General features: G+C 49.6%; 7 protein-coding genes across 7 annotated transcripts; 2 read left to right on the forward strand and 5 right to left on the reverse strand.

Annotated features, from left to right (window-relative positions):
• Positions 1–6389: 6389 nt before the first annotated feature.
• On the forward strand, positions 6390–7436 carry PFICI_11546 (uncharacterized protein; the record flags this gene model as incomplete). The annotated part of the gene is made up of 1 exon (XM_007840127.1): positions 6390–7436. The coding sequence occupies one exon, from the start codon at positions 6390–6392 to the stop codon at positions 7434–7436; it is 1047 nt and encodes a 348-aa protein (XP_007838318.1).
• Positions 7437–11451: 4015 nt separating this feature from the next.
• Positions 11452–14646, reverse strand: PFICI_11547 (uncharacterized protein; the record flags this gene model as incomplete). The annotated part of the gene is made up of 4 exons (XM_007840128.1): positions 11452–12988; positions 13132–13891; positions 14093–14148; positions 14201–14646. 4 exons carry the CDS (start codon positions 14644–14646, stop codon positions 11452–11454), a joined length of 2799 nt encoding a protein of 932 aa, XP_007838319.1.
• A 575-nt stretch (positions 14647–15221) lies between these two features.
• PFICI_11548 (uncharacterized protein) lies at positions 15222–15677 on the reverse strand (the record flags this gene model as incomplete). Its single annotated transcript, XM_007840129.1, has 1 exon — positions 15222–15677. One exon carries the CDS (start codon positions 15675–15677, stop codon positions 15222–15224), a length of 456 nt encoding a protein of 151 aa, XP_007838320.1.
• Positions 15678–16229: 552 nt separating this feature from the next.
• PFICI_11549 (uncharacterized protein) lies at positions 16230–17251 on the reverse strand (the record flags this gene model as incomplete). The annotated part of the gene is made up of 4 exons (XM_007840130.1): positions 16230–16271; positions 16385–16542; positions 16599–17127; positions 17189–17251. The coding sequence occupies 4 exons, from the start codon at positions 17249–17251 to the stop codon at positions 16230–16232; spliced, it is 792 nt and encodes a 263-aa protein (XP_007838321.1).
• A 605-nt stretch (positions 17252–17856) lies between these two features.
• PFICI_11550 (uncharacterized protein) lies at positions 17857–19310 on the reverse strand (the record flags this gene model as incomplete). Its single annotated transcript, XM_007840131.1, has 3 exons — positions 17857–18311; positions 18397–19180; positions 19227–19310. 3 exons carry the CDS (start codon positions 19308–19310, stop codon positions 17857–17859), a joined length of 1323 nt encoding a protein of 440 aa, XP_007838322.1.
• An 844-nt stretch (positions 19311–20154) lies between these two features.
• Positions 20155–21791, forward strand: PFICI_11551 (Signal recognition particle protein; the record flags this gene model as incomplete). The annotated part of the gene is made up of 2 exons (XM_007840132.1): positions 20155–20232; positions 20310–21791. 2 exons carry the CDS (start codon positions 20155–20157, stop codon positions 21789–21791), a joined length of 1560 nt encoding a protein of 519 aa, XP_007838323.1.
• A 255-nt stretch (positions 21792–22046) lies between these two features.
• PFICI_11552 (uncharacterized protein) lies at positions 22047–24887 on the reverse strand (the record flags this gene model as incomplete). Its single annotated transcript, XM_007840133.1, has 11 exons — positions 22047–22346; positions 22405–22624; positions 22683–22771; positions 22829–23466; positions 23639–23695; positions 23748–23765; positions 23818–23868; positions 24029–24068; positions 24124–24274; positions 24401–24625; positions 24832–24887. The coding sequence occupies 11 exons, from the start codon at positions 24885–24887 to the stop codon at positions 22047–22049; spliced, it is 1845 nt and encodes a 614-aa protein (XP_007838324.1).
• Between the last annotated feature and the right edge of the window lie 674 nt (positions 24888–25561).

The raw sequence follows: 25561 nt of genomic DNA on the forward strand, positions 1-25561 counted from the left end.
CAGCTTCCATCATTGCCCATAGTTCATAGCCCGTCACTCCCCTAGCATTATCAAGTCTGGTAAGGAAATATGTTGCAACAAGCCGGGCTCCTGGAGGATCGATCAGCACGGATGAGTGTCATGTCTTTCCCCCCCTTCAGGAGAACCGAATTGGTCCCAGGCACGGGCCATTCAACCAGAATTGGCTTGACGTGCTCGATTAGCAGATTGGGAACCGATCTTGTGGCAAAACCGTTGTGCAATGATTCAGGAACAGGTCAAGTTCGCGAAGCGGCGTAATATGAAGTCATCCCGTGGGTGATGTGCAACACTAAATTGTCCAACGCTCAAGATGTACACGAGCAAGAACCAGATCGAGTGAAGATCCGCTCTATAGTTGGCTGCTGCTATCGGCGTCAACCGCCAGGTTCCTCGGCTCCACGGCCGGACTGCGGGTTGACGCTAGAAACCGTCCGTCCCTTCTCTTCGGAGGAAAATACACGGTAGAAATTTTCTGACCTCTCGTCGACGTTCCCGAATCTTCTTGCTAAGCAGCAGGCAGGTGAAATATTAGACTAAATTAGATCCGAGGACATTCCTTAGTTTTGTCGTATCCCCCCATGCGCCATTCGTCAGTGGAGGTACGCGGCGTGGTTGTGATGGGACATCAACGATCATCGTCCTGAGCTAGGACTTTTATCCGTTTCCATGGCCCTCTGGGTAGAGTCAGGAAGCCGAGGATCGTGCGCTGGACGATCTGGACAGTCCCTATGACGCGTTCAATGAGTAGACGGAGCCCGCAAACCACAATCATACGCGGGAATAAGACAGCATTCGGCGGTGTAAGAGAATTGCTCCAGATTCCCGTCAAGCCCGTTCGCCATGTCACAAAAAAAGATCTAGGTCTCCCTTGGCCAGAGCCGCATTCGATATTGGTGGGGGGTTGTCAAAGTGTGTTTTTCTGATTCCCCGGAAGTTCCGACAATTCTCCTACCTTCTAGTGGCTCCTGGGTACGGGGAACTGGCGTAGTGTAGTCTCGCCGCATTGCATCGCGGGATGCCGCGTTTCTATATGCTGGCCAACATGCCTACGTATGTACAATTAGCGCTGTCCCCAATGGAGCATATGCTGATGCGTAGCTCTGTGAGTTATGGAACACAGGATTCCATCCTCCATTCAGGAAGAAGAGCTGTGGCCCATGAAGTTGTTTGTTGAAGTCTCGGCCTCCATAGACTCTAGGTCTTGCATGCTGTACCTACATAGGGTGACTTTTGCAGGATGCGGATGGATCTCAAAGGAGCCATCGGTGTGCGCGTTGCATACATAAAAATGTACACCTATGTGTGCTAGTTGCATGGTACAGGGTGTAGGTACTTTGTGGAATGCATATTGTACCAATGCATGTGCAAGCGTGGTAGTATCAGGAATTGGTGATGTTTCCACTGCGGTCGCCTGTAGTGCAGCTTGTGCGGGTGCTAGTTCGATCTCTTGTTAACCAGGCTTAATTCGACGAATCCTCAAGGTCTCTCCCCTGCAGACCATTCCGGCAATTTGCTCAGTACGTATTCCGTAGAACAATCAAACGCCTCAAGATCCCGGTAAAAGATGACTTACATGGTTCAAAATCCAGTCTCACTCAAAGTGGCGGGCCAAAGCATTCCGGATCAAGGCGAAAGCAAAATCAATACCAAGTCGTCTTGGTCGCCAGGAGCGGTATAGGCACAAGATCTATAGTTGATGGGTTGATGTCGGTCATGCTTACATAGCTACACGTTCCAAGGTCGGATTGGTTTCATTCTTTCCCAATCGAGTATTACAATGGCCTGATATACAGGCCTACCCTGTTTTGCTCAAGCTGCAAGCCTGCAATGACGTGGGGAACAGGGAGCCTTATCTTGCCAGGCGAGCCAGGGGCTTGTGCCAAACTTGGCAGAAAGCAACAAGTTATTGTTGTATGTACTACCCAGTTGTCGAGAAACCTGTCGTGCATCACAAAGCCCTAAATGAGCCCTGGAAGAGGAAAATAAGACGACAATGCAGATTGGAACCTCATGTCGGCAATAGACAACAGCCCCTGGCGAAGAAACCTGAATCTGAAAGGGCCACAGCACTATCACAGCCGTTTAAAGCTGATGTGCTGCTCACGGCCATCAGTGCGTGCTTGTGAGACGGGTGCCATTTTTTCCCCCCATCCCTCGCTCGGCCAGCCATACCAGCTTTGGTGGACGGATTCGGGTCTTGTTCTAGTCTCTCTCATACGCACGCGCTCAAGCCGCCGGTTTCTGTCAACCTGCCACATTGGCTAATGTGTAGACGCGGGTAAAGGATTCAAGAGAAACAAGTGATCAACAAACGGCTGAATAGAGCACGACTGTTCCCGAGGTGAAACCGCCCAAAGCAAGTTGGAGTTGTTGGATTTTGACAAGTCCAGTGATCGGATTGCAGTTGCCAGTCGTCCAACAAAGCAAGGGTTTGGCTTCCCCACACAACCGAACGGCGAAGCTCCAGTTGCTGCTCTCGCATACATCGATACATTACTGGGCGTGATACACAACTACCTACCTACCTACCTACCTGGACCTTACCTGGGCTCTCCCTGCTAGCAGCTCGATATAAGCGTGGACCAAAGCTTTTCGGTCTGCGCAGTCGATCTACAATATTTGCTCGAACAGCCTCGTTGTTTGGACCCTGAAAAACAGAGGGAAAAAAAAACCCTTTCGGCCTTTCGGGGACCTCATCTCGGTCGTTACCGAGCAGCGACAACCACAAGATTTCGTGTCGGGAGATATTCCGGTGGAGAAGACTGCCCGGGAAACGAGGTATGTGCTGATCTCTCTCGTAATCGCGGGGTCCAATGGGCTCAGCTCCAGGGTCTCTCGCCTGCACTCAACACGCCATTACTGCCAGTCATGTTCCCAGGGTCTTCCTTTGAATTGCCGTCCCAAGCGAGAAGGCGTTCGTTGACTTGGGGGTTTTTTTTTTCTATCTCTTCCCCCTTGGCAGTCTTTTGCAATGAACATCTGTTGTACCTTTTTTGCATGGCGTGAGTCCATGTCTCATGGTGCCTCAAGTGTCGGGCCGGCTTTGAAGTATAAGGCGTCAATGGCGGCTAGATGGGAGTGATAATAAAGGATGCATCCTATGCCTACATGTGCTTGCTACTATGTTCACAATCGTGGTGGTTGAAACGCTGCTGACGAGAATGGCCCGGAAAGCCAAAAGAGGCAAGCAGGTCATATAAATTATCACAAGACGCGCCTATAGCGGGTTTGAAACAGACTCTGGCTTTTGGTTGGACCGAGACAAACATACAGTACCTCGACCACTACGAATACCACGGGCAACGATAAATAAATCAGATGCATATGTGGTGGTAATCAATACATTGCTGCCGCCGCTGCTAGCTCCAAAGATCCCATTGGCAAATCGGAAATCCCATAGCGCCCACGGAGTCGTTCGCACATTGCCATGATCCTGCAGGCATAATCGTTGTCGCTTCTCACATCCCCAGCCCCCCACTCAACCATCGCACTTCCAGGTTGGCTGCAACGCCAACCCACTCAAGGCATTTGCATAAGCTTGCAAAAGGCCCGAGAAAGAGGGACGGACTACGGAAGACAGACATCCATATCAACCATACCAACCTGGTAATAAACAACCTCCATCATCCAGGCCGCGGCTCGCATCATCACATATACTTACACACACACACACACACACACACTACCCAGTCAGATAGGCAGGGAAAACAAGGCGACAAAAAACAATTGTCGTCTCACCTGGCTTATCGCAAGGCGCCATCTACTGGCAAAGTGCACCATCGCTTATTACACTTGGGCTTGATACATGCTGCCGTGATCGCCTGTCTCGCTAGAAGAAGAAAGGAGAGCGCCACCACTGGAGGAGAGACATCAGATTGACAAGCTCAAAATTCAGGGTCCTCCTGCATCCATGCGGCATAAAAACATTTCTTTACCTTGCGACAAGCACTAAGAGAAAAGAAGGGCATAAAAAATTTCCTCCCTTTGGCGACCATTTGAACTACTATTGTCAGCCTCAAAGCCCGTGCTTCTGCTGATCATCCCTCTATTTCGTACTCTTGGCGGTAGCCAGTGTCAATTGGCAATTGGCTGTGATTGAGCCGCCCAGCCGCCGCAGCACAAAAGAAGTTCTCACCAATACCTACATTTGGTAACCAGGGAAGGGGCAAAAGTGACTTCAAATGTAACGTGCATCAAACCCCGCTGCAGCTGTCAACACTCCCGCAAACGTCACAGTAGCGAGATTGTGGTGATCTCTGATTCAGCACGGATGGTGGAAGACCCAGCGATTACATCAACCGTCGTACCATTTCAGCAAAATCATTGGCCGATTACCGGTTCAACTCAGTGGATTATTTCCCAAAGGTCATCTGGAAAGTAACTTTACCCACAACTCTCACATCATCGCCTCTCGGCGGGTCCCAACTCCACGGAACGCAGTCGCGCGCTTGTGCAAAGCCAAAGTTAGCAAGCCAGCAAGGTGGCAGCCAAAGCCAGCAGCCGTCTCATTCCGCCTGCTTGCATTTCCTTCACACGTTCCTCAGCTCTTGTGGGTGTAGTGTGGTGTGGTGTGGTGTACCATAGTAGCTTTGGTCTTGCACAAACCACTTGGCGACTACCTACTTATTATTGCACACTCCTGGTACCCGAAGCCGCTACCTATATCTAGGTCAACTGGCATATATCCACCAAGTGCTTGCGGCATCGCGGCAAAATCGCATAAAATCTCCTTTCTTTAGGACGAGACAACTGTTTGCAAAGACAAGAGACAACAGGCACGATTTCGAATTAATTGTGTCCCGTCCAATCTTGACATCGATACGCGGTCTCAGGTTAACGGCAGCGGGCTTATTTGCTGGCACTTTCACTTTTTAGCAACCAGACCTGCCCTAGCTAGCACTTGCAGCTTACATCCAGTACCTCGCGACTCCACACACCCTGCGAGCGATCTACTACTTTCTTTACCTTCGCCCGCGTAGTTGCTGCCACCATCCCAGCCCAAAGACGAATACATCCGCCGGGCAGGCTTGCTAGCTCGGCTTTAAAGGCATCAACCGTCCCCTCCAAAACCCCCCAGATAATCTAGCGAGAAAGATCGTGAGGCATCCAAAGGATTCAGGAAAATTTTTTGGCAGTCGTTGGTTTCCCCGTCGGCCATCCTGTCAAGTCCTGTCCTGCCTTCACTACGCTAGATTGACCCTGTTTTGTCTATCTTGTCTGCGAAAATCAGTCTGTTAGCCGGTTACGTGCCACCTTCTCAGACTGGCTTCTCCACCCTCGTGAGAAACACGGGCATTGAAAACGTGCCCGTCGTTGCTCCTTTGTCGTCGTCAATTACATTAGCAACTACAAAAAACGAAATTCAAACTAATTTGGTAGTTGGGTACCGAGGATATCTTTTCTCGCTTTCTTCTCGCTTGGGGTATCTAAGTTGAGAAGAGCAGAAACTAGAGTTCCCACCTGTTGTAGCGGGGCCTAAGTACCTAGCTATCTCTCTTTTCTTCGCTTTTCACTCTCTGTTTTTTTTTTTCTTCACCCACTGCCTGCGCCCACCCGCTGCGACTACGGGGCCCACAGTAGCTCGCTGCTCTGGCGCTGGGCGACGAAATACGTGAGAAGCATCATCCATGCAACGTTGACAAGCGCGGCATTCACCCCCAAGATCTCACTACTACTACACTACTATTACTACTGGACATAGCTGCTACTGCTTTTGTTCTTAACCAAGCTCTCAGCCACGGACCTTGTTCACCAACCTTGTTCTCCATTTTCGTTCGACCTTGTCCAACTTGTCGAGAAAGCAATAGGGAACTGCATTGTTTTGTTGTTGTGATTCACTTCTTGCTGCTACCTACCCCTCAGCAGCCCAATTGCTGGCTGTCCGTCTGTTCCACCCCCCGCCCGTCACACAGCATTGGCCCGCTGGCTGCTACCTGTGTGTGAACAACGGACGCTTTTTGGCTGGCGGCACGCTATTGATTACAATTTCAATTTCCCAAAAAGCCCGCCGTTATCTCACACCATCGTCATCCACTCAAACTGCAGCCCACGCGCAGCAGAGACCAGCGATCGCCATCTCACCACGCACTACTACAGTCTACCGCTTGGTCTTGCGCGTGTGTTTCCGAACCCGACCTGCCGAATCGCACTACTGTACTGCCCGCCTGTGTACATACACCACGCGCAGCAGCAAAGCACAGCACAGCAAAGCACACGCCTCCAAATCCAACTCCTGGCCTTGGCCTGGCCCTGCAGCCCTGAACCTAGCAGCAGCGGAAGATAGCCAACCAAACGGCTAGGCCAAAGTACCACATCACATAATAATTACCACCGCCCACCCCCTCCACCAAAACCACCACCACCACAACATGTTGGGTGAAAGCCATTTGAGGAGGAGACCTCTCGATCCTCCTGCTCAAATTTACTCGCACTCTCGAACCAGGACAACTTCGTCCAACATCTTTCCCCCACAGCAACAACAACAACAAATACACGCTCCTACGCCGATGCACTTGCAACAACCCCCGCCAGGCATGGGCCACACGCGCCGCTCGCCCTCGGTGAACACCTTCAGCACTGTCTCGACAAATCCGCCCCCTCCAGCCTTCCGCACCTCTCCGCCGCAGACTGACCTCCGCCGCAGCACGTCTTCGCGCTCTGGTGGAGGAGCACCCAACAGCTATGTTGCCCTACTCAGAAAACAAAAGGCGACAGTCTGGTGCGATAGGGCACAGTATGAGGATCCCCGCATGCTTGCACAGCAAAAGGCGGCCAAACAAAGGGCCAACATGGAGATGCATGGAGGACACGGAACCATGCGGACCTCTACTGGTATCAGCAGCGCTGGCAAGGTGGCTGCCAAAATCAGGCATCACGGAAAGCCCGGAGTTGTGGGCTACGCACCAGAAAACAACTACATTGGTGTCGGTGGCGTGCCCATGCGACTCAGTGCAACTGAAGTCGAGGGAGAGGACAGCGATGACGACGAGACTATGCAGCGCTTGCACCACCGTAGGACAGGGAGCAGTGGACGCAGCAGTACCGCCAGTGGTCGTCGCAGCATCCCATATCGAACATCTGGTCCCGTAGGAACCGGAAAGAAGTGGAGCCCTGCAGATACACCAGAAAGAGCAGGCAGCATGGTCGACCCGGCCCCTGAATACTCAGTAGGCGACGATCGTCAACTCAACCGAGCCGAGAGTACACGCAGTGGCAGCAGTGCTGAACGTGCCGACGCGCTACCCGAGCTGAGCGTCACCAGCGCAGCCAAGCTTGCTAGCAATAGTCTGCTCAATGCAGCTCTGACTAGAGAAAAGAGCGTAAAGAACCCAGAGGAGTTGAGAAGGAGAGGCAGCGTGGATGAGCGCACCGCAACTCTGACCAGCACTCGTCTGTTTATTGCCAACCCCGACTGATGCACGTCTGCATCTGTGTACAACGAAGAGTCCAGCCACAGCATTGGCTGGGCCGAAAGATCAGTGGATTGATAGCGTGTTCATTCAGTCTTTCGTTTGGAAATACCGGAGTTTCTGTCTACATACAAAGGAGCTGCCTACCACGATACCACAAAAGCAAGGTAGAAGCAAGCTGGTTTGGGGGATCCTATCATTTGAAGGCGTCTTTGAAGGTTTTGATTTATATTTCCTTTTTTTGCTCCTGCTGCGGTCTGAACCTCGCGTCTATGGACAGTTGCATACTACGATCGTTCATGGGTCTATTTCCTGAAATCTCTGGTTGTTTATAGAATCCCCATCTACGCCTGGCTAAGAGGCGCCTCGAGGACATCGCGGACAATTGTCACGAACGAGTCGCTTCAGCAATACAATAAAGCATTCGTTTGAACCATTATTATTTTCTGGTGCCTGCCTGCCTCTCATGTGACTTGTGGAAACCCAATACAATGACACTCACTTTTGATCACATGCCAATGATCAGGCGATGGGCTCTCCCATCCTCGTTCCTCGTAGACGACCCATCTCTATCAACAGCTTAGTCCATCATCATATAGACTTGCTGTAAGTGACGTCCTGCTGCTAGATCGTCTAGCAAGCGGGAGATCTTCAGCTGCGAGCGGCACAGATGTCCGCGGACTAGGCCATGGCAATTAAGCTTATTAAGCCTGGGGTAGGAAAGTAAACCCCAAATTTTTGTTGAATGCCTCCTGACCCGGAAATGCCTACCTAGCCTGGGTAATGGTTGTCTGATTTGTTTTTTTTCGGTCACCAAGAAAAAAGTCAATTACATGGCGTGTTTCGAAATTCGATTTTTCTACGGCATGGGAATTAGAAAAGGTAGATATAAAAAAACAACATTCGGATCTTGACGACACCAAGAGCGTCTAAAGCGCATATCTTTTCGCCACTTGCCATGTGCTTTGAAGTTTGCAGGATACACATGAGTGAGCATGGGGGGTTTTTTTATTCATAATTTTCTCTTATTGTGGCAAGTTGTCCAAACTTGGGAAAAGTAATGCGGCCAAAAAAACTCTCGTTGGGCCCAGCAAAGGCCAGATGAATAAGATTAGTAGAAGCTTTTGTTATTTCCCCCTTCAAATATCACATGCACGTGGTACTTTGGCTCCGACGGCGTGGCCGATTGTGGGATTGCGGTGAAGAATGCCGCAAACTCTGTTCAACGTGAGAAAGGGGCAATTCGGGGAAAGGACATGAAGAAAGCAGGGCGGTGGCGGATTGACTTTTTTGGAAAAAGATTTTAAACTTTTTTCCCCCCATGCTCATCTTTTGTTGGAGAAAATGAAAGTGCTAACATAGAGTTTCCCGCCGTGGAGTGTGGATTTGGTTTTGTTCATTCTATACTCGAGTGGTGAAAGCTGGTTGGACAGAGTAAGAGGTTTGGACAAAAATCACGGGCTTTTTGAAGGGGGGGAAAGCTATGCATCACGAGATCGTCATTGGCTTATCTCTTCAGCCCTGGTCACCGGTTCAATGAGCGAGTCAGTTGAGCCTTTCTCATGGCAGTAGTGTTGGTAAATGGATTTAACCAGCTCTGTGTTCTAAAGTGTGGGCATATCTTGTTCAATCTGCCGCACCAGCGATATTGCAGGGCGTTAGGCAAAAGTCTATTCAAAGCCTTCATCTGAGAGCAAGATGATGCGGCTGAACTACATGTTATTTATTGGTGAAGGACATTATCAAGTATCTTTTCATTTATAGCAGATTATTCGGTAGAGAGTAGGTTTTTTTCTTTTTACTACGTTTGCGCCGGCACAAAAGTGATCAAGTCATGATGTTGATGCACAATGGTAAAATCTTTGTCAATTCGACTAAAGTATATCAAGTGATTCCACTCCCACTATCCAACGGCTTCTAGACTACAAACACATGCGTGTCTAGTCGACACGGGTCTACTTTGTGCATCCTGGGCCTAAATGAAAGGGGTTGTCATCAGTTCACTGCTTCAAACTCACTGCGTCTTTCAATAACTCTAGAGAACTTAAATGGTTAAAAAACGTACATTCATCGACGATTGCCTCATCAACATTGAGCTCTCGTGCCGCAATTTCTATGCCATTTGTTAGTGGGAGATCCCTACTTTTTAACCAGCACACTCCGACATTCTACTTACCATTTGTCACTGGCGAGGCCAGGACCTGGGCGATATTGACCGCTAGGAAAGTAACCAAGAGCTTGGAGAGGAACATTCTGATGGTTTTGTTTGAGAGTTCGAGAGCGAAGAAATGTGTTCTAGGATTTTGGCGAGGAAGAAGTAGTCTGTGAGTTCTTGATAAAAACCATTAACCTGAACGCGCGCTCTTGGGACATATTTATATTCCACCTTTGACTTGTCTTGGTTCTGTGAAATGGAGCAGACCGAAACACGGTTACATTTAAAAGCCTAGGACTATTTGACGGCAGAATCGATAGACATGCACATATAGAAGGTAGTACGCAGGAACATGATTTTGCAACATAGTATACAGACACAGCCGAGTCGCCTGGCTGCCTGGGCGCTCTGGAGAATCCAAAGGCATGGAGAACCATCAACCGCCAACTTTGTCCTTTGGAAATATGCGTCCTCATTGGTCCTAAGATATATGCAACATGCTCAGCCTCGTGAGTTTCGCCCATGAGCTCTGCATCACTGCCAGACCAGATTCTGCAGGTATAGCTTGGCATTTTCGGGCGATACAACATTGACTTGCTCTATTGGCCGGGTCTTTAGTACCCATGGCAGACTCACCGAAATTTGTGACCAAATATATTGGCTCAATAATCCTAGAACGTCTATTTGAGCTACACGGGAGCGACAATCAAAGGTTGGTTTTGCGGAGAGCCTTATGCAGCGTGACACCACAATGGAGCAACGAGGTGTTACAATGGAGCATTCGCTGTTACCCCACGATGTGACACTCTTTCGCATCACTTGACTGAAGTCCTGGCTGCCTTGCCTTGAATATCTCAATCTCAGCCTTACCACCATACCTACTAATTGAAACACCACTTCTCCTTATGCTGGAAGCCCGTAGAAGTCCCGGGAAATGACAAATCAAACAACCACGGTTTGAGTAGCTTTGAAACGATGCCATTGCAGCTCTCTAATCGCATAATGGTTATCTAGATCCTATGTAAAGAGGCATGCAAGAAAGTCCCAGAGCGACCCAGGGAGCGGTCTTCTAGACCTTGGAGTAAATCCACTATGCCTACCTAACGCGCCCGAGGCTTGTGGAACACAACCCAAGGTAACTGGGATTATTGGGCTACATGCGACCTTTTATCTGCACGCATCGATGGTCTGTGGTACATCAATCGGCATGGGGTGCTCAAGGACGCGATTTTGGGGAATTGATAGTAGGTAGTTTGGTCTCCCTGAAGCCTCCTTGTCATTCGGTAGATAGTTCGAGGAGTTCTACATCACGATTGAAAACATGAAAAGCTTAGTGATTATGCTTTGTGGGCGACGCCAGCATGATCACTCACATTATTTGATATAGGCTCCTCAAAAGCATAATATTGACTGTTAGGAAAGCAGTCAAGAGGTTGGACATATTAAGGATCCCCAATACTAAAGGCTGACTTGTAGAGCTCTGGCGCTTGACAGTGCATCTCCCACGCCTCTTCGTACTTTATAGATTTTTGAGCGCATTGGATACGTTGTTCAGAGTGTCAGACGTGCCTGGTGCATACTACCCATCATGTCTCATGCGAAGGCCTGTTTCTCTAACACTATAATCAATCTATTGAAGCTCCCTGCCCGCATCTATAAGTCGCTGTGCGCAAAGTCCATGTTACAATGATGTAGCTAGTACCAACCGCTGATCACCTGCCCGGGTATATCAGATAGCTCTTCATCACCTCATCATTGTAGCTCGACAAGATCAACTCGAACCTCTTTCACAAGCGCCTTCGCTCACGTCCTCCCTTCGTGTCAAATCTCAGTTTAAAGATTGATAGGATACCGAAAGCATCTGTCTCATTCTGCAATTATGACAGCCTGGCTATCCATACAGCTCTTATCGAGCTCTGTACAACCCTCAGGGCCGGTACTGGTAGAAGTAGGGGACCCAAAGTCTTGCGCACCGAATTCAATCAGCATCGCTTCAATGTCACTTACCCTCGCCTCGCGTGACTTCTTAATGTCGAAATACTCATCTATCTCCTCTGGTGCATAACCGGCATGTCGTAGTAGATGGAGAGGGCTTGCCGCCCACCAGCGATCATCAACCTGGTAAAGGTGAATTGGAGTTGACTTCCCATCGGGAACTCCAAGGCCATTGGGATCTGCGCCTGATTCCAGGAGAGCCTGAACAGCATCCAAATCCCAACAGTAGACAGCAAACTGCAATGGTGTCAAGCGATGCTGCACACCGTCGCCGTTCTTGACATACTGGCGCAACATCCGGGTAAACCGACAGTCATCGGCATTATTAGATTTATAACAGCCGCAATCACGCCCTGAAATCGCGTGTAGCCCAACGCAAATAAGGGCAATTCGGGTACTATCAAACCACTCACTCAAATACTCAATACAATCTAGGATGGGGTAGTCGGTGAAATTTCTTGCGGTAGGTATAGCTGCAGCTTCGATAGCGGAGCCAAATTGTGGATATTGTTTAACGAAGGATAAACGAAAATGAAAGGGTAGCTCTAGAATCTGAGAGCCGTAATGTGAAATGAGTTTGTTGGCCAAGATGTGGCATGAACCGAGAAACAGGGAAGCGAGTATCCTCGGTGCAAATGTCTGCACGCTTTCCGCGTTGTGCTCTGGACTCAAATAGAAAGCGAAGTTATTTTCTGGAAACTTCTTTTCGTCGTGAGCGTAACTATTAGTTGCGTCTTGGAAAAAGGATGGATTGTTTGACCAAATATTGATGAGATTTGTCCATAGAGCTGGACTCTCCACTAAATCTGGTTCCCAGGTGAACGTTGCCAGCCAAGCTGCTCTGGCGCAGTAGGATTCAAATGACTCCCAATAAGGTGGGCACATTGCATGCGAATTGACAGTCTCTGCCACTGCAAGGGTGTTGCCGACAAATGTCGTGAAAATATCGTCATTGGACAGAGCAAAGTATTTCACTTTGCTGTGCTTAATCTGCTCTGAGAAAAGGAACTCGACAACTGTGTAATGTGCGCACCTGGCCGCATCAAGCTCTGCCGAAAGCAGATTCGATCCGAATTGACTTGAGCCGACAGTGATCAGGCAGCTGCATATTTCCTCTACGTATCCCTTTCCATCCTCGGGCAGGGATATGGCGCTTCCCGAACCATTGTTGTTCAACACGGAAATAAGCGTGCTAATTGGGATTGGTTCATTGTATGGTATCATATCGTTTCCACAGATCCAGAGGAAAATGGTCCGCGCAGATTGCCAATCCTGGTCGTCGATCTCCAGCAGGATCAGCTCATATGTTTCCTCTATCGTCTGTGGCAAGCTGTCGAGTGAGTCTAACATCTCCGCCTGGGTTCTTTTTCTCGATATTAATTCGACGTGGCAGAAGGCAAGGCGGAACCTATTAGCGAGTTAGTTGGTGATTTGAAGTGTCGTTTCAAGGGTTAAGCAAATTGCGACCAATAAGATGAGTCGCATGAAACACCGTTGCATCATTTGCACGGCTGTGCGGCAGCATAACGTTGATTGATTTCTGATACATACATTCCTTGGGCCTTTGATACAAGGACTTCTAGGATGTTGGTTTTGTACTTGGCGCGCCAGCCCGTGAACTTAACTTCAAGGCGTGCTGCAAGGAATCTGCGAATGTCTTTATCGACCTCTTCATTGGACATGGAGATTGGAGAAGATAGTCGCATCAATACACTCGTGATGTCGTGGTACTTGCGGCTCGTGGCGAGTAGTTGTATCCGACCAAAGCTGGGATCCGTGACCAGCTCCTCGAGAAATATTAGTAACTCTCCTCGCGGCTGGCTTTCATCTACCGCATCGACAATCAAGTAAACTGTCTGCACGTGAACCAGAAGCTCACATAGGGCGTCTTTCATGGTGTAGAAACCTGGTTGGTGATCCTTTTCGTAATCAGCATGAAGTTGATTCGGCATATGCCTCGTGATGCGGATTAGCTGGGAAACCAGCCAGCGAATCATTGGTAACGTTTCGTCTTGATGATTGCGATAAGAACAGTAATAATAGGTGCATATAGAAGGTTTGTCGCTAGAACCATTGCAGTATGACTGGCATTGCTTCACCAGGTATGAAGAAAGCACTGTCTTTCCCGCACCTGGGATCCCGTAAATCCAGAGAAACCGGTGTGAATTTTCTCCTCGGAGCCAGGATTCCCACTGAGGCAATCGCAGGACCCATTGGCTGGTCTCAGTCTCGTGATTCTTGAGCGCAGAATTGTGAATGCTGGTAGGATTTGTAGTTTGTATCCAATCACATATTTTGCGCCTCTGGTCATCTGTAACGATGGTAATCCGTCAGCTTGATGTCTGGTAAACAGATCCAGCCACATGTTGAATTCATGTTCTTCCTTTTCGATGGGTGATGCAATGGAAGCGTCTCCGAAAATCGTGTTAAAGAGCACTCTGAAGACAGAAAAGTTCTACTCGTACTGCAAATGCACCGCTATATGAAAGCCCGTGTAGTGGGAAATACTTACTGCTTACTGTCCCTTGGACGTCCTGTACCGCCAGTTTCACCTCATGAATCTCTCGCCTGCATTGGTTAGTGTTTCGGCTGAGACACCATGATGGAAGACTGGACTTACGAAGTTTGTGTCAGTAATCCCAGCGTTATTGTAGTCTTGTGCTGCAGGACATCGTTGATAAGCTTCCTCGCCGTGGTCTCATTCCAAGTCCACGCAATGGCTGCCTTGATCTTGGCCCTCTTCCCAGGTTGTGTCTGCCGCGAGTCGCGAATCGTCAGATCTCCAAGCTGCTTCACCAAATCACCGATCGTTTCTTCGCACTTGTTGACGGCATTCCCAATCCCTTTCTGATTTGACACCTCTTCGGCAAAATCATGGTCTATCTTGGTGAGGTAGTCCAGGTTCTCGAGGGCTGCTTTCAGAGACGAGACCTCCACCAATATATTTCTGAGATCTTTTGGTGCATCTCTTGCCGTATCAATAATGTGCTTGCATTGTTTTACCGCCTTGGCCGAGAGTTCGATGACGGTGATGATGCTAGACGCAAGACCTAGAGCCTCGGCCATGCTTTTTGTCTCACGAATCCAGCGGCGCCTCACTTCACTTGCAATCTTCAAACCCCGACATGAAAAGCTGCAGTTCCCTTGTCTGTAACCTGTATAGGTAGGAAGGGCAGTGATGGTGCATGCAGAGAGGGAATTGAAAGGTCGTCTTGCCAACCAACTGCCCCAGCAGGTTTGTGAGCGCATTGGGAATTCAGATTGCGCCCCAGAGCTGTTGGTATGCCTGACGCCCGGCTTATGTGGTGGCGCCTTGGTTGCATGCGGGTGGCTTGATATGCGTGGTGGAAATACCCCCGCACATGCTCTTTTCCTCATTGGCAACTGGGCACTCAGCGCGAGACGGTACTTGTCCGAAGCGCATTTGACACGCACTTCTGCGCAGTCTGGTTACACGGTAAAAGTAAGCACTTTTGCATCATAGGCGCCAAGGCCTCCTGCTGGGCGCACTCGACAGTGTCGATGGACCTCGAGTAATAGATAGAGGCTAGCATGGGTCTGCCAGAATCAACAAAGCATCTACGACTGGACCACGCATTTGTGCGAGCGTTTCAATCGGATAAAACAATGCTCCAACTAAGCTAGTGCACAATGGCCGAAACCTCACATTCATAGAGAATGGCCTTCTTTGCCAGACTCGCAACTCCCACGACCGTGTCAGGAGGTCGATGGCCCTGCGCCTCCCTGTCCATGAATTCCATCCATGCTTCTCCCCAACCACGATCCACCACGCCCAGACGGTCCGTCTCTGGATCTCCAGTCTCCTTGACAATGTAGTGTCTGACGTGCACGATATCGCGAGGCGTCGCACCGGCCGCGGCGAGACAAGCCTTGATGTTGGCGTAGGCCTGGGGTGCCTGCCCTTTGATTGTTTGCGAGACGAACGAGCCCGTAGAGTCTACGCCGATCTGGCCGGCTAGAGTGATGAGCTTGCTGGTTGGGAGGAGAGGCGTCACGGCAACATGCTTATATGTTGGAGGGGGTGGGGATACTCCAGCGGGGTTGAAGGCGTAGGGTTGACTGTTCTTGCTGGCCATGCTTGCCTTTGTCAGAGTATAAAAGCTTGTGCAGCTACCCGAGGCACAGTCTCAATTTGTTTCGAGAAGATGTACTAGGTTATATAGTTTCAAGGAACTCCTCATACCTTTGTCAGATTTGTCAACTGCACCTACCAGTGTGAGACTCCGCTCGCTCTGAAACTCTCCACTGCCGTATGATATGTCATCATTTTCAAACTCAAGCACCGGTCTGGTTTACTCATGTACAGTCGGGTGCATACACGGTCAGAGCAATACTGCAACAAGAAAGGTTCCTCAACTGCACGGACTCAATTGAATTTAAGGCGGGCTTGAGTTATCCCGCCCAATCGATGTGTTTACTTAAGCTGCCGACATATCAAAACTTAATACGTCCAGAGCATGACATGGTTGCTCTGATACACGCACTACTGGTAGATTCATGCTTGACATGCTTTTATTTGCCCTTTTTGAGCCTCGCGCCTAATTTAGCTGCGCCGCTAACATTGCAAGCTGACTGTAGGTACATGATTATAACCTCGTCCTATTTCTCCACTTCTATACACAAAATCCCTAGCTACTGACCTTGACACATCTTGAGACTTCGAGAGCGTCCTGGAAAAAAGTATTAGACGTGCACCAATATGATCTAACGACAGAAACTCAAGAAGTGACATAAGTGGATGAGAAAAAGAAAAGAAAAAGAAAACAAAGCCATCGATACTTACAGCTAGTCCACTAGGCTCCCAGCCCTCGATGAACTGGTTCTCATATACAAGGTCCGGATTTCCCTTTGGTCCTTCTGTTGCAGCATTATAACGCTCTCTCTTCTGCTCCACCGTGCTTCGAACGTACTCGAGGTAGACGGGATTGCCCGGTATCACGACTTACGGATTTTTGATTAGTACAAGCTATAAAACTGAGCAAAATTTGGTATCTCACCATTATCCGCTACACACACTGATCCGGGCTTGACGAGACCAAGCTCTTCAGCCACTTTCAGGTCGGGCGTGTACAAGGGCTTTGTATGGTCAATGAAGAGAAGATCAATGTGCTCAAGCGTCTTGGTTTTATGCAGTCGCTTGAGAGCGTCGCCGCTCGACTCAATCACGATCTTGACAAAGTCGCCGAGCCCAGCCAAGTCGACGAGCAGCGTGGCAATGGCGCCGAACTCGGGATTCTGCTCCAGGCTGTAGTACCGCTGGCCCCCGGCGGCCCGGGCGGCGGCGCCAAACGCAATCGCCGAGTAGCCGACGTAGCCGCCGAGCTCGACCATGGCCGCGGGCTTGACCGTGTTGATGATGTCAATGACCGTCTTGGACTTGTACTTGCCAACGTTCATGAGGTACTTTTCGGCTTTGCCGTACTCGTCAATGGCATCCAGCACCTTCTCTGGGTGGCCTCGCATTTCTTCGAGTTTTGGGTGCTTGAAGATCCAGTGAAGAAGGGCAATCTCGCGGCCGTCATTGCACTGATACGTGGAACATAAGCACGAATATCTGGAATGAGGGGGTTCATGGAGAATGGCGTACCCATACGTTCCCAATGGGCTGATACATCTCGCCTTCAGAGGGTCTTTGCTGAGGCTCGGCCATTTTCAAAATATATCCCTATAGTTTCCGTACGTGATGATTTCGTTCTGGCAATGGCAAAAACGTAGCTACGAAAGTGGGATGTGGAAGAAGAAGACGGAAAAGCTATTACGGCCGTGGTAAGCCGTTATGGCCGTGGGGGTGTTGTGCTGACGCCAAGCACGTGACAAATCCTACAAATGGCAAGGGGACAATGTGATCTCTACGAGAGTCAAAAGGACATATATTTCATCAAGCTGTACGGTAGGTTGTTTTGTCTAATCATATTCGCAATTCTGGCACATGATGCCTAATACACCTAATGATGTTTCCACCAAGAAGGAATGTAGTGTGTCCCAGGCAAGGACTTGATGCAATACAACACTGTGTTGGGGTATTGAGACACTGAAACTACTTTGCGTGCATGCCCAGGTTCATTCAGTCGTGGCTTGATTGAACCGTGATGTTCGTCTGCATTGAAGAATTGGTTGGAGGTTCTAGAAGAGGCAGGTCTGATTGTGATTCGTCAGCTTGCAGGCCAACTGCCGTGAAGATCTCAAGCACATGAAGGGTTCTTAGGTAAGACTAGATGACATTGAAAAGCCAAGAGAATAAACATTTGTTCTTATTCAAGAATCGAGATCATTGAGAAGTGCCGTCAACTTGTCGGTGGCAGCGTTGAACGCTTGCGCAAGCTTGTCCTGGCGCTGGAGTCTCTCTATTGCGCGCTCGTTACCAAGCCTGGAAGGACAGAGTGCGTCTTCCAGCTCCATCAGCTGTCTCAACCTGTCAATGCCGGCGATGGAAGCTGGCCGAATGGCACCTCTCTCTACCAGTGCCGCGTTCCAGGATTGAGCCACTTGCCACTTATCCTTGTCCTTGCCGGAAAGAGAATCATCGATCTCGTCGAATTTACCAGTCAAAACTGCAGTAATGATCTTGTCGTTGTCTGATCGTAGACCACCACCAATACTCCACAGCCCCGTGAAGAATTCGTGCGAAGGATGCGAAACCCATGAGAAATCAAAGTCCAGCAATGCTGTTATGCGGCTGGTGGTCTGGTCGTAAAGGAAGTTGTGCAAAGCTATATGCAACGTCAGTCGTGGGTTCATCATGACGAAAGGAGATATTAAATATGAGTTGCTGAGAGGATGCGTTGGGTGTCTTACTGAAATCACCATGTATCAACGTCTTTTGGGTAGTGTCCACACCATCAAGTAACTTGGCCACTTCTTTAGCATCAACTAGTCGGTCAATGCGGGCACGAAGACCGCTCTTCTCCCAGCCCTTCAGCACGGAGCTCTTGTCGGCATCGTGCAACTGCTGGCGAAACCGGGATACCCATAGATCCGTATACTTGGTCCATGGCCCGCCGGGCAAGATGGACATTTGCCCACCAATGATCTGACCTTGGCCATCAAAGGTCAACCCACCGAAATGCCCTTTGAGCTGGGAGGGAAGCAAAGTCTGCTGGACGGCGGCAAGGACATCGGCGACTTGTTCAATCACATCGAGCTTCTGTGACAGTTGCATACCCTCGAATTGTTCGGCGAGGTTTGCACCTGGCATGAACTCGCATATTGTCCATCCAAATCCGGCCTCACCAGATACCTCTGGTTGTCGGCATGGCTCCCACGCATAAAGCTCAGGTATGATATGGGTCAACGTGGGACGATTGGAAATGAGATGCTGTCGAAAGAGGGCTTGCGCAGCGACTTCATTCTCTACGCGGTGGGCATTGTTCAAGCCATTGGCACGAGGATTGCTCAAACGAATGATAATGGCCGAGACATTCGGCTTGGAGGGCGCTGATGTACCCGGGCGCGGAGTTCCAGCACTGAACGTACTTGGACCCAGAGGAGAAGATAGCTCTATCTTGTATATGAAATTGTTGTATGGAAAGGGGCAGTCTTCTTCATACTCGACGGGCGTCACCGCTGTAGCCTGGCGGACCTGTCAACAAAAGTGATCTCTCAAGACTAGGGGTTTGACATCTCACTTCAAGTTGGTAAGAGTTCAAAATAGATGCAATGACATCAAGGCGGCGCTGGAAGCCTTCTTGATTGATATTGTCGATAGACATTGTGGAAGCAGAGGGTGTATAGCTGTTGAGCAGTGTCTAGGGTGGCAGATCTACGCAGGTACTTATACTCCCTCGAGATCTATAGCACTTGGATGCCGGACCAAAATTGTAGTTGACATATATGTTTGTACGATGAGAAGAGGAAGTGATGAATATCACGCTAAGCAGTAGAAAGGGCAATAGAAGACTGTGAAGAAGCGACTGTGCCTTATGATATACCCCCGGCATACTAATTACGAGCCCTGATAGGTTAGTAGAATCAGGCACCAACACATGGTTATTGAGTGGACAAAAGGACTGGGAAAGATCAGATCATGATGCAGCGTAGTGCAACCAACCGAAGGGATGCATCTCACCCTGGCTGCTGGGCGGCAGAGCATTTGCAGTCGAAGCCATAACCTACCCAAGGCAGAGAGAGAAGGAGAGAGACTGCCAATGAAGTACGTTGATTTGCATGATGTCGGTTTCGCAGCTTCAAAATTTGAAAAAGTGTGATTCTGGTCAAGTACGAATCAACACATCATGATACGGGTTCAAATGGGTTTGTTGGAGGCACTTAACCTTGCAAGGTTGAAGCACTACATGTAGGTTTCTCAGTACGTACCCAGCTGGCTAGGTACCCGTAGTAGAGCGGAAAAACCTATGTCCACCTTTGGTACCCCACGATTCCATTCAGCTTATGCTATTTCCCCCCCACCCTCCACAATTCCACATTTGTCGAAGCACCAGTGTGCAGCCAAAGTAATCGCGACCAGGAGGAGCTTGCGACCACGACGATTCCGACCACGTCGCCATATAGCAACACCCGACTTCCTCATTGCTCCCCGTCCTCGGCTCCTAAATCATGGTTCTTCAAGATCTCGGCCGGCGCATCAGCACGGCCTTGCACGATGCCACTCGTGCACCCAATCTCGATGAGAAGGTATAGTCTCTTGTTGAGTTGATCCGCCACCCAACTTTGCCCCTCCACCTACTGACCCATCATGTGTGTCCTCGCAGGCCTTCAAGGCTATGCTCAACGAGATCTCCCACGCCCTCCTCGAAGCCGACGTCAACGTGAAACTCGTCAGCAAGCTATCCAATTCGATAAAATCACAGGTCAACTTCAAAGACCTGCCCCCCGCCGTCAACAAGAAGCGCCTTATTCAGAAAGCCGTCTTTGATGAGCTGGTCAAGCTAGTCGATCCCCATGCCGAACCTTTCAAGCCCAAGAAGGGCAAGTCCAACGTTATCATGTTTGTCGGTCTGCAAGGTGCTGGTAAAACAACGACATGTACAAAGCTGGCGCGACACTACCAGGCCCGTGGATTCCGCGCTTGCTTGGTGTGCGCCGATACCTTCCGTGCCGGTGCTTTTGATCAGCTGAAGCAGAACGCCGTCAAGGCCAAGATCCCGTATTATGGTTCACTCACGGAGACGGATCCCGCTGTCGTGGCTAGGGAGGGTGTCGAGAAATTCAAGAAGGAACGCTTCGAAGTCATCATTGTCGATACCTCTGGAAGACATCGACAAGAGTCTGCGCTGTTCCAGGAGATGATGGATATCCAAACCGCCATCAAGCCCGACGAGACCATCATGGTTCTCGACTCGTCCATTGGTCAACAAGCCGAGTCGCAAGCCAAGGCGTTCAAGGAAGCTGCCGACTTTGGAGCCATCATCATCACCAAGACGGATGGTCATGCCAGCGGTGGTGGTGCTATCTCAGCCGTCGCTGCGACACATACACCAATCGTTTTCATTGGAACCGGAGAGCACATGTTGGATTTCGAACGTTTTGCGCCACAACAATTTGTCAACAAGCTATTGGGCATGGGAGACATGGCTGGGCTGGTCGAGCACGTTCAGTCTCTGAAGTTGGATCAAAAGGACACCATCAAGCACATTACCGAGGGTATATTTACAGTGAGGGATCTCCGGGACCAATTGGGCAACATCATGAAGATGGGTCCATTATCCAAGATCTCAGGCATGATTCCTGGAATGGCCAACCTGCCTGGCATGGATCAGATGGACAACGAAGAGTCCAGCGCCAAACTGAAGCGCATGATTTACATTTGCGACAGCATGACGGAGAAGGAACTTGACAGCGACGGCAAAATGTTTGTCGAGCAACCTACCCGAGTCGTGCGTGTAGCTCGTGGCAGCGGCGCCAGCGTAAGAGAAGTAGAAGAACTGCTTACTCAACAACGAATGATGGCCGGCATGGCGAAGAAGATGGGAGGCAACATGAAGAACATGCAGCGCGCACAGCAGGCCATGGGTGGCGGTAACAAGGCACAACAAATGGCGGCTATGCAGAAGAGGTTACAAAGTATGGGTGGGGCTGGTGCTGGAGGTATGCCAGACATGGCCAGTCTAGCCAAGATGTTCGGTGGAGGCGGCGGCGGTGGCATGCCCGGCGGAATGGACATCCAGAACATGATGAAGTCGATGGGTATGGGCGGTATGATGGGAGGTGGCGGAAGAGGTGGCAGAAGGTAATGACTTACCGAGTCTCTGTCCCTAGCCTCTGATGATGATACTGCTTCTGAGGATCCTCCACGAGACTTGATGGCTAGACTGGTTCAATGATAGCATGGCATGGCGTTACGGGTCGTTTATACATGACGAGGCAAGAAAAAACAAATACAAAATAATGCTCTATCCAAAGTTCTATTTTTAGCTGAAGGAATAGGTCGACTCTGTTTATTTTACCGCAAAATGGCGGCATCTATTAGATGTTGGTCATCCTGAAGATCAATCCACTCGACTTCCCTCGACCGTAGACACCTCAGTCCCAGACACCCGCCGGTTGCCTGGTTCTGAGGCTCGTGTCCGTGCCTGTCCTAATGCTGAGTCAAGTGCCAACAAGGTTGTTCCAAACTCCTGCTTGCGCCTTTCCTCCCCCTTGACCGAGAGACGTTCCAAGTGGCTCAGCTTTTGAATCAAAGCTGTCGGGTGGCGGTTCGAAATTAGTGGGCGCGGCCACCATTTCGAAAAGTGCAATCCATATCTCCACAGCTTGAGAAAGGTCCAAAAGGCCAACGCAATAACGTGCTAGAAGATTTGTCATTATGACATTGACGAAAACTACAACATCGCCTCTCAGACTTACAGGTCCGTATGCCACCACGACCATGTCGAAGCCGGCACCTTCAGTTCTGGTCCACCACGTTGCGCTGAGACAGGCAAAGATGAACAAACATCCGAGCAGAGCGAGGCGGGCCGTCCATGGTTGAAGCCAAATAAGCACGTTCCAGGCTTTGTACTTGGGATGCCTTCGGATGAATCGTTCCATTCCAGCCTTTTCCAGGCCCTGGGCGCATGACGATGTCCTAGGAAGAAGGGTTTGTTTAGCTTAATTAACAATGTACACAACCTCGCTATACTCACCAATGATCGTATCGCAAGTAAGCAATCAAAAGAAGTGTCCAGGTGATGACACAAGAGATACTCGACGTGAGGGATACGATTTGGATCATCTGTCCCGGGTTAGCAAGCCGTTGTCATATCTGGAGGATTCATCGAGTCAAACGCACATCATCCAGCGCTCCAGGATTATCCCTCTTCAACCCGAGACTTAGAAACGGCAACCAGTAGAAAGCCACCAGACTGACCAACAAGGCCATGGCCGGGACCCCCGTCGAAGTCCACACCTGGCCAAAGGTCCTCTTGAAGGACCGACTAAACACGTGGTTATCCCGCAGCTTCTGCGTCATTCCGTACAAGGTGCGACTCGCGACATAGAGGGCCGTATTGGCCGAGGACAAGACGGCAAAGATGATGGCCCCGTTGGCCACGTCGGCCAGTCCCGGGTTCACGTCCCAGATGGAGATGATGGTGGCGCTGTCCGTGTGCGGCGACGACGCGGATATGGGCTCGCGCCCGATGAACTTCCACACCCCGGGCAGCCGGCAGTCGTCCCACTTGACGCCGAGGATGATGCCGAGCGTGACCATGAAGTAGAGCAGCAGACAGGCCCAGTGTGTTATCTGCGAGGAGCGCGCAATCGATCTTGTGCTCTGCGCTTCGTACGCGGCAATGGCCGTGGTTTCCACGCCCAAGAAGATGAAGGCGACTGTGGGCACGACGAAGCTGTTTTCTTGATGATTAGACGTGGAGAGTATGACGGGAGGGGGCCGGCGAATACTGACCAAAATGCATAGAACCCTTGTCCCTGTGAAAAGACATTTTGATTTACTTGAATGCCATCGTGTATTGCTAATTGATGATTAGCGATGCAAAATGACACCTATATAGCACAGACGGTCTTACGATTGCTAGGAAATTGATCATGTGCTTATATCCTTGTGAGTCAACGTCAAGTCTTTGAGAATATCAACTCGTACCTGCAGAAATATTGTACCATGAACAGGTGCTATTAGCATCCCTGATGTCTAATGTTGCTGTATGGAGGTCAGCATGTCTCATCCGCCTAGGTTTCTCAGTGAAGCTTACGGTCTGATTTCCCTTGCTCTGGATCTAACATTAGCAAATTCGACTACAGATGGGAAGGGCTGCGATTTACTCTGGATGGAAACGTTGTACAAGACACATGATATCGCAAAAACGACAACCACTAAAATACGTGTCAGTCCTGCGTTTCTTATTGATTAAAGGCAATGGAGCCAATGCAAGGATGCAAATTCGCGTTTGACTAATAGCGAAGCCCAAGGTACAGTCGTAGAGGGTCTTGGGACACAGAATATACAAGTAGATGATTCCAGGAATAGACGTACTCTTGAGCGCACCGCCAATGGTCTCAATCCAGCCAAAATACTGTAGTGTAGTGAGCGAAGCAATTCCGTGGCGAATTTTCTCAGAGAATACTCACGTCAACGCCCCAAAGGTTGATGGCAAATAGAACCCAAGGCGTAAACCCATAAAAGGCCATGGGTCCCGCAACATCGTCAATCTTGGGCCAGTATTCCAGTAGCCTTGAGGCGTTGAGCATTTGCACTGGTACAATAGAGGCCCAGCAATACCTGCAGCAGCGGATCAGCAAAAAAAAAAAAAAAAAAGGGTCGGACGTTGCCTGGATTTCTCTTCCTTTCCAACATCTTCTCACTCTTTCTTCTTTCTCTCCCTGCCTCTGTTTTCGTGTAGCTTACCAATGGGCAATAGATGCTACCCAAGCAAGATCCTCGTCCACAAACTGTTCCACGTAGAGGTAAATGGCATTCTGGGCCGGAAACACCTGCACGAGCTCGCTGACACTCTCGCCAACAAAAGCAGCCAAGACACCATTGAGCAGCACTGCCAAAAGCAGGCCTATCGGACCCGCCACTTCCAGGACAGAACCATTGTAGTTAAAGACTCCAGAGCCAATAACGACACTAATAATGATAAACTAGAAAAGCAACATGAAGTTAGTAGACCCGAACATAGGCATGTCTGTTTACCTGTAAAGAGGGAACCAACAAATATTTGGAAAGCCTTTAAACGCTGGCTGGAAATAGGCCGAATCAGCTGGTGTGCTTTTGCATAATGCCTTGCAGGATCTGGGGGTTATCAAGGGAGGGAGGGGAAAGAAGGGGCTTACCGAAGCTGAAAAGGATCAAACGTCGCGCCACGACCAGATTCTGTATCTGAAGCCATGCTGTTATCGACCTCGACCTCGATCGCGTTTTTCATGCGAACAAGGACAGTAGCAAAGAGAAAAGAATAAATATGCTCTCTATCTTGATCAAATGATGGCACTTTTATTTAGTTGCGCATAATGTAAGCAGTTCATCAGCAAGAAGGAACAAGGCTATTTGGAGTAAAACGCGGCTGCGGCTGGGGGATCACTTTTTGTGTGCGTGTGCCACACTGGGCGCTGATGATCCCTTAAAGGCAAGCATGTAGGACCAGCCTGAGATGACACAGAACTGACTGGGGGAGTACGTGTACCCTTAGGAGGGCGGCATGTGATTCATTTTGTTGGCGGTTCTAGGCATCTGCAACGGGCAAGGCTACGCCCAAGGTTTAAAACCCGTATGAATGCCACGGATCATGGAGATGAACATTCTCAACACAAAAAGTTTTACATTGTGTGGCTAGAACTGAACCTAGTGCGCCGCCATATGGCCAATCATGGCGGAGTCTTTTCATCATATCCTTCCCTCCAAAGCCTCGCGCTATCTCGCGATCAAGGACGAGCTTGAGACCTATCTGAAAGAGATGTACAGTGGGACGGTGGATGATAATTACGACTTTTCTGTAAAAGTAAGTCTACAGATTGGGGCCTCAAATTCCTTGCACGACTTGTTGATCAAAAGGCAGAATCGAAA

This window comes from Pestalotiopsis fici (genome assembly GCF_000516985.1).
Source record: "Pestalotiopsis fici W106-1 unplaced genomic scaffold PFICI_Scf_9, whole genome shotgun sequence".
NCBI classification, from domain to species: Eukaryota; Fungi; Ascomycota; class Sordariomycetes; order Amphisphaeriales; family Sporocadaceae; genus Pestalotiopsis; species Pestalotiopsis fici.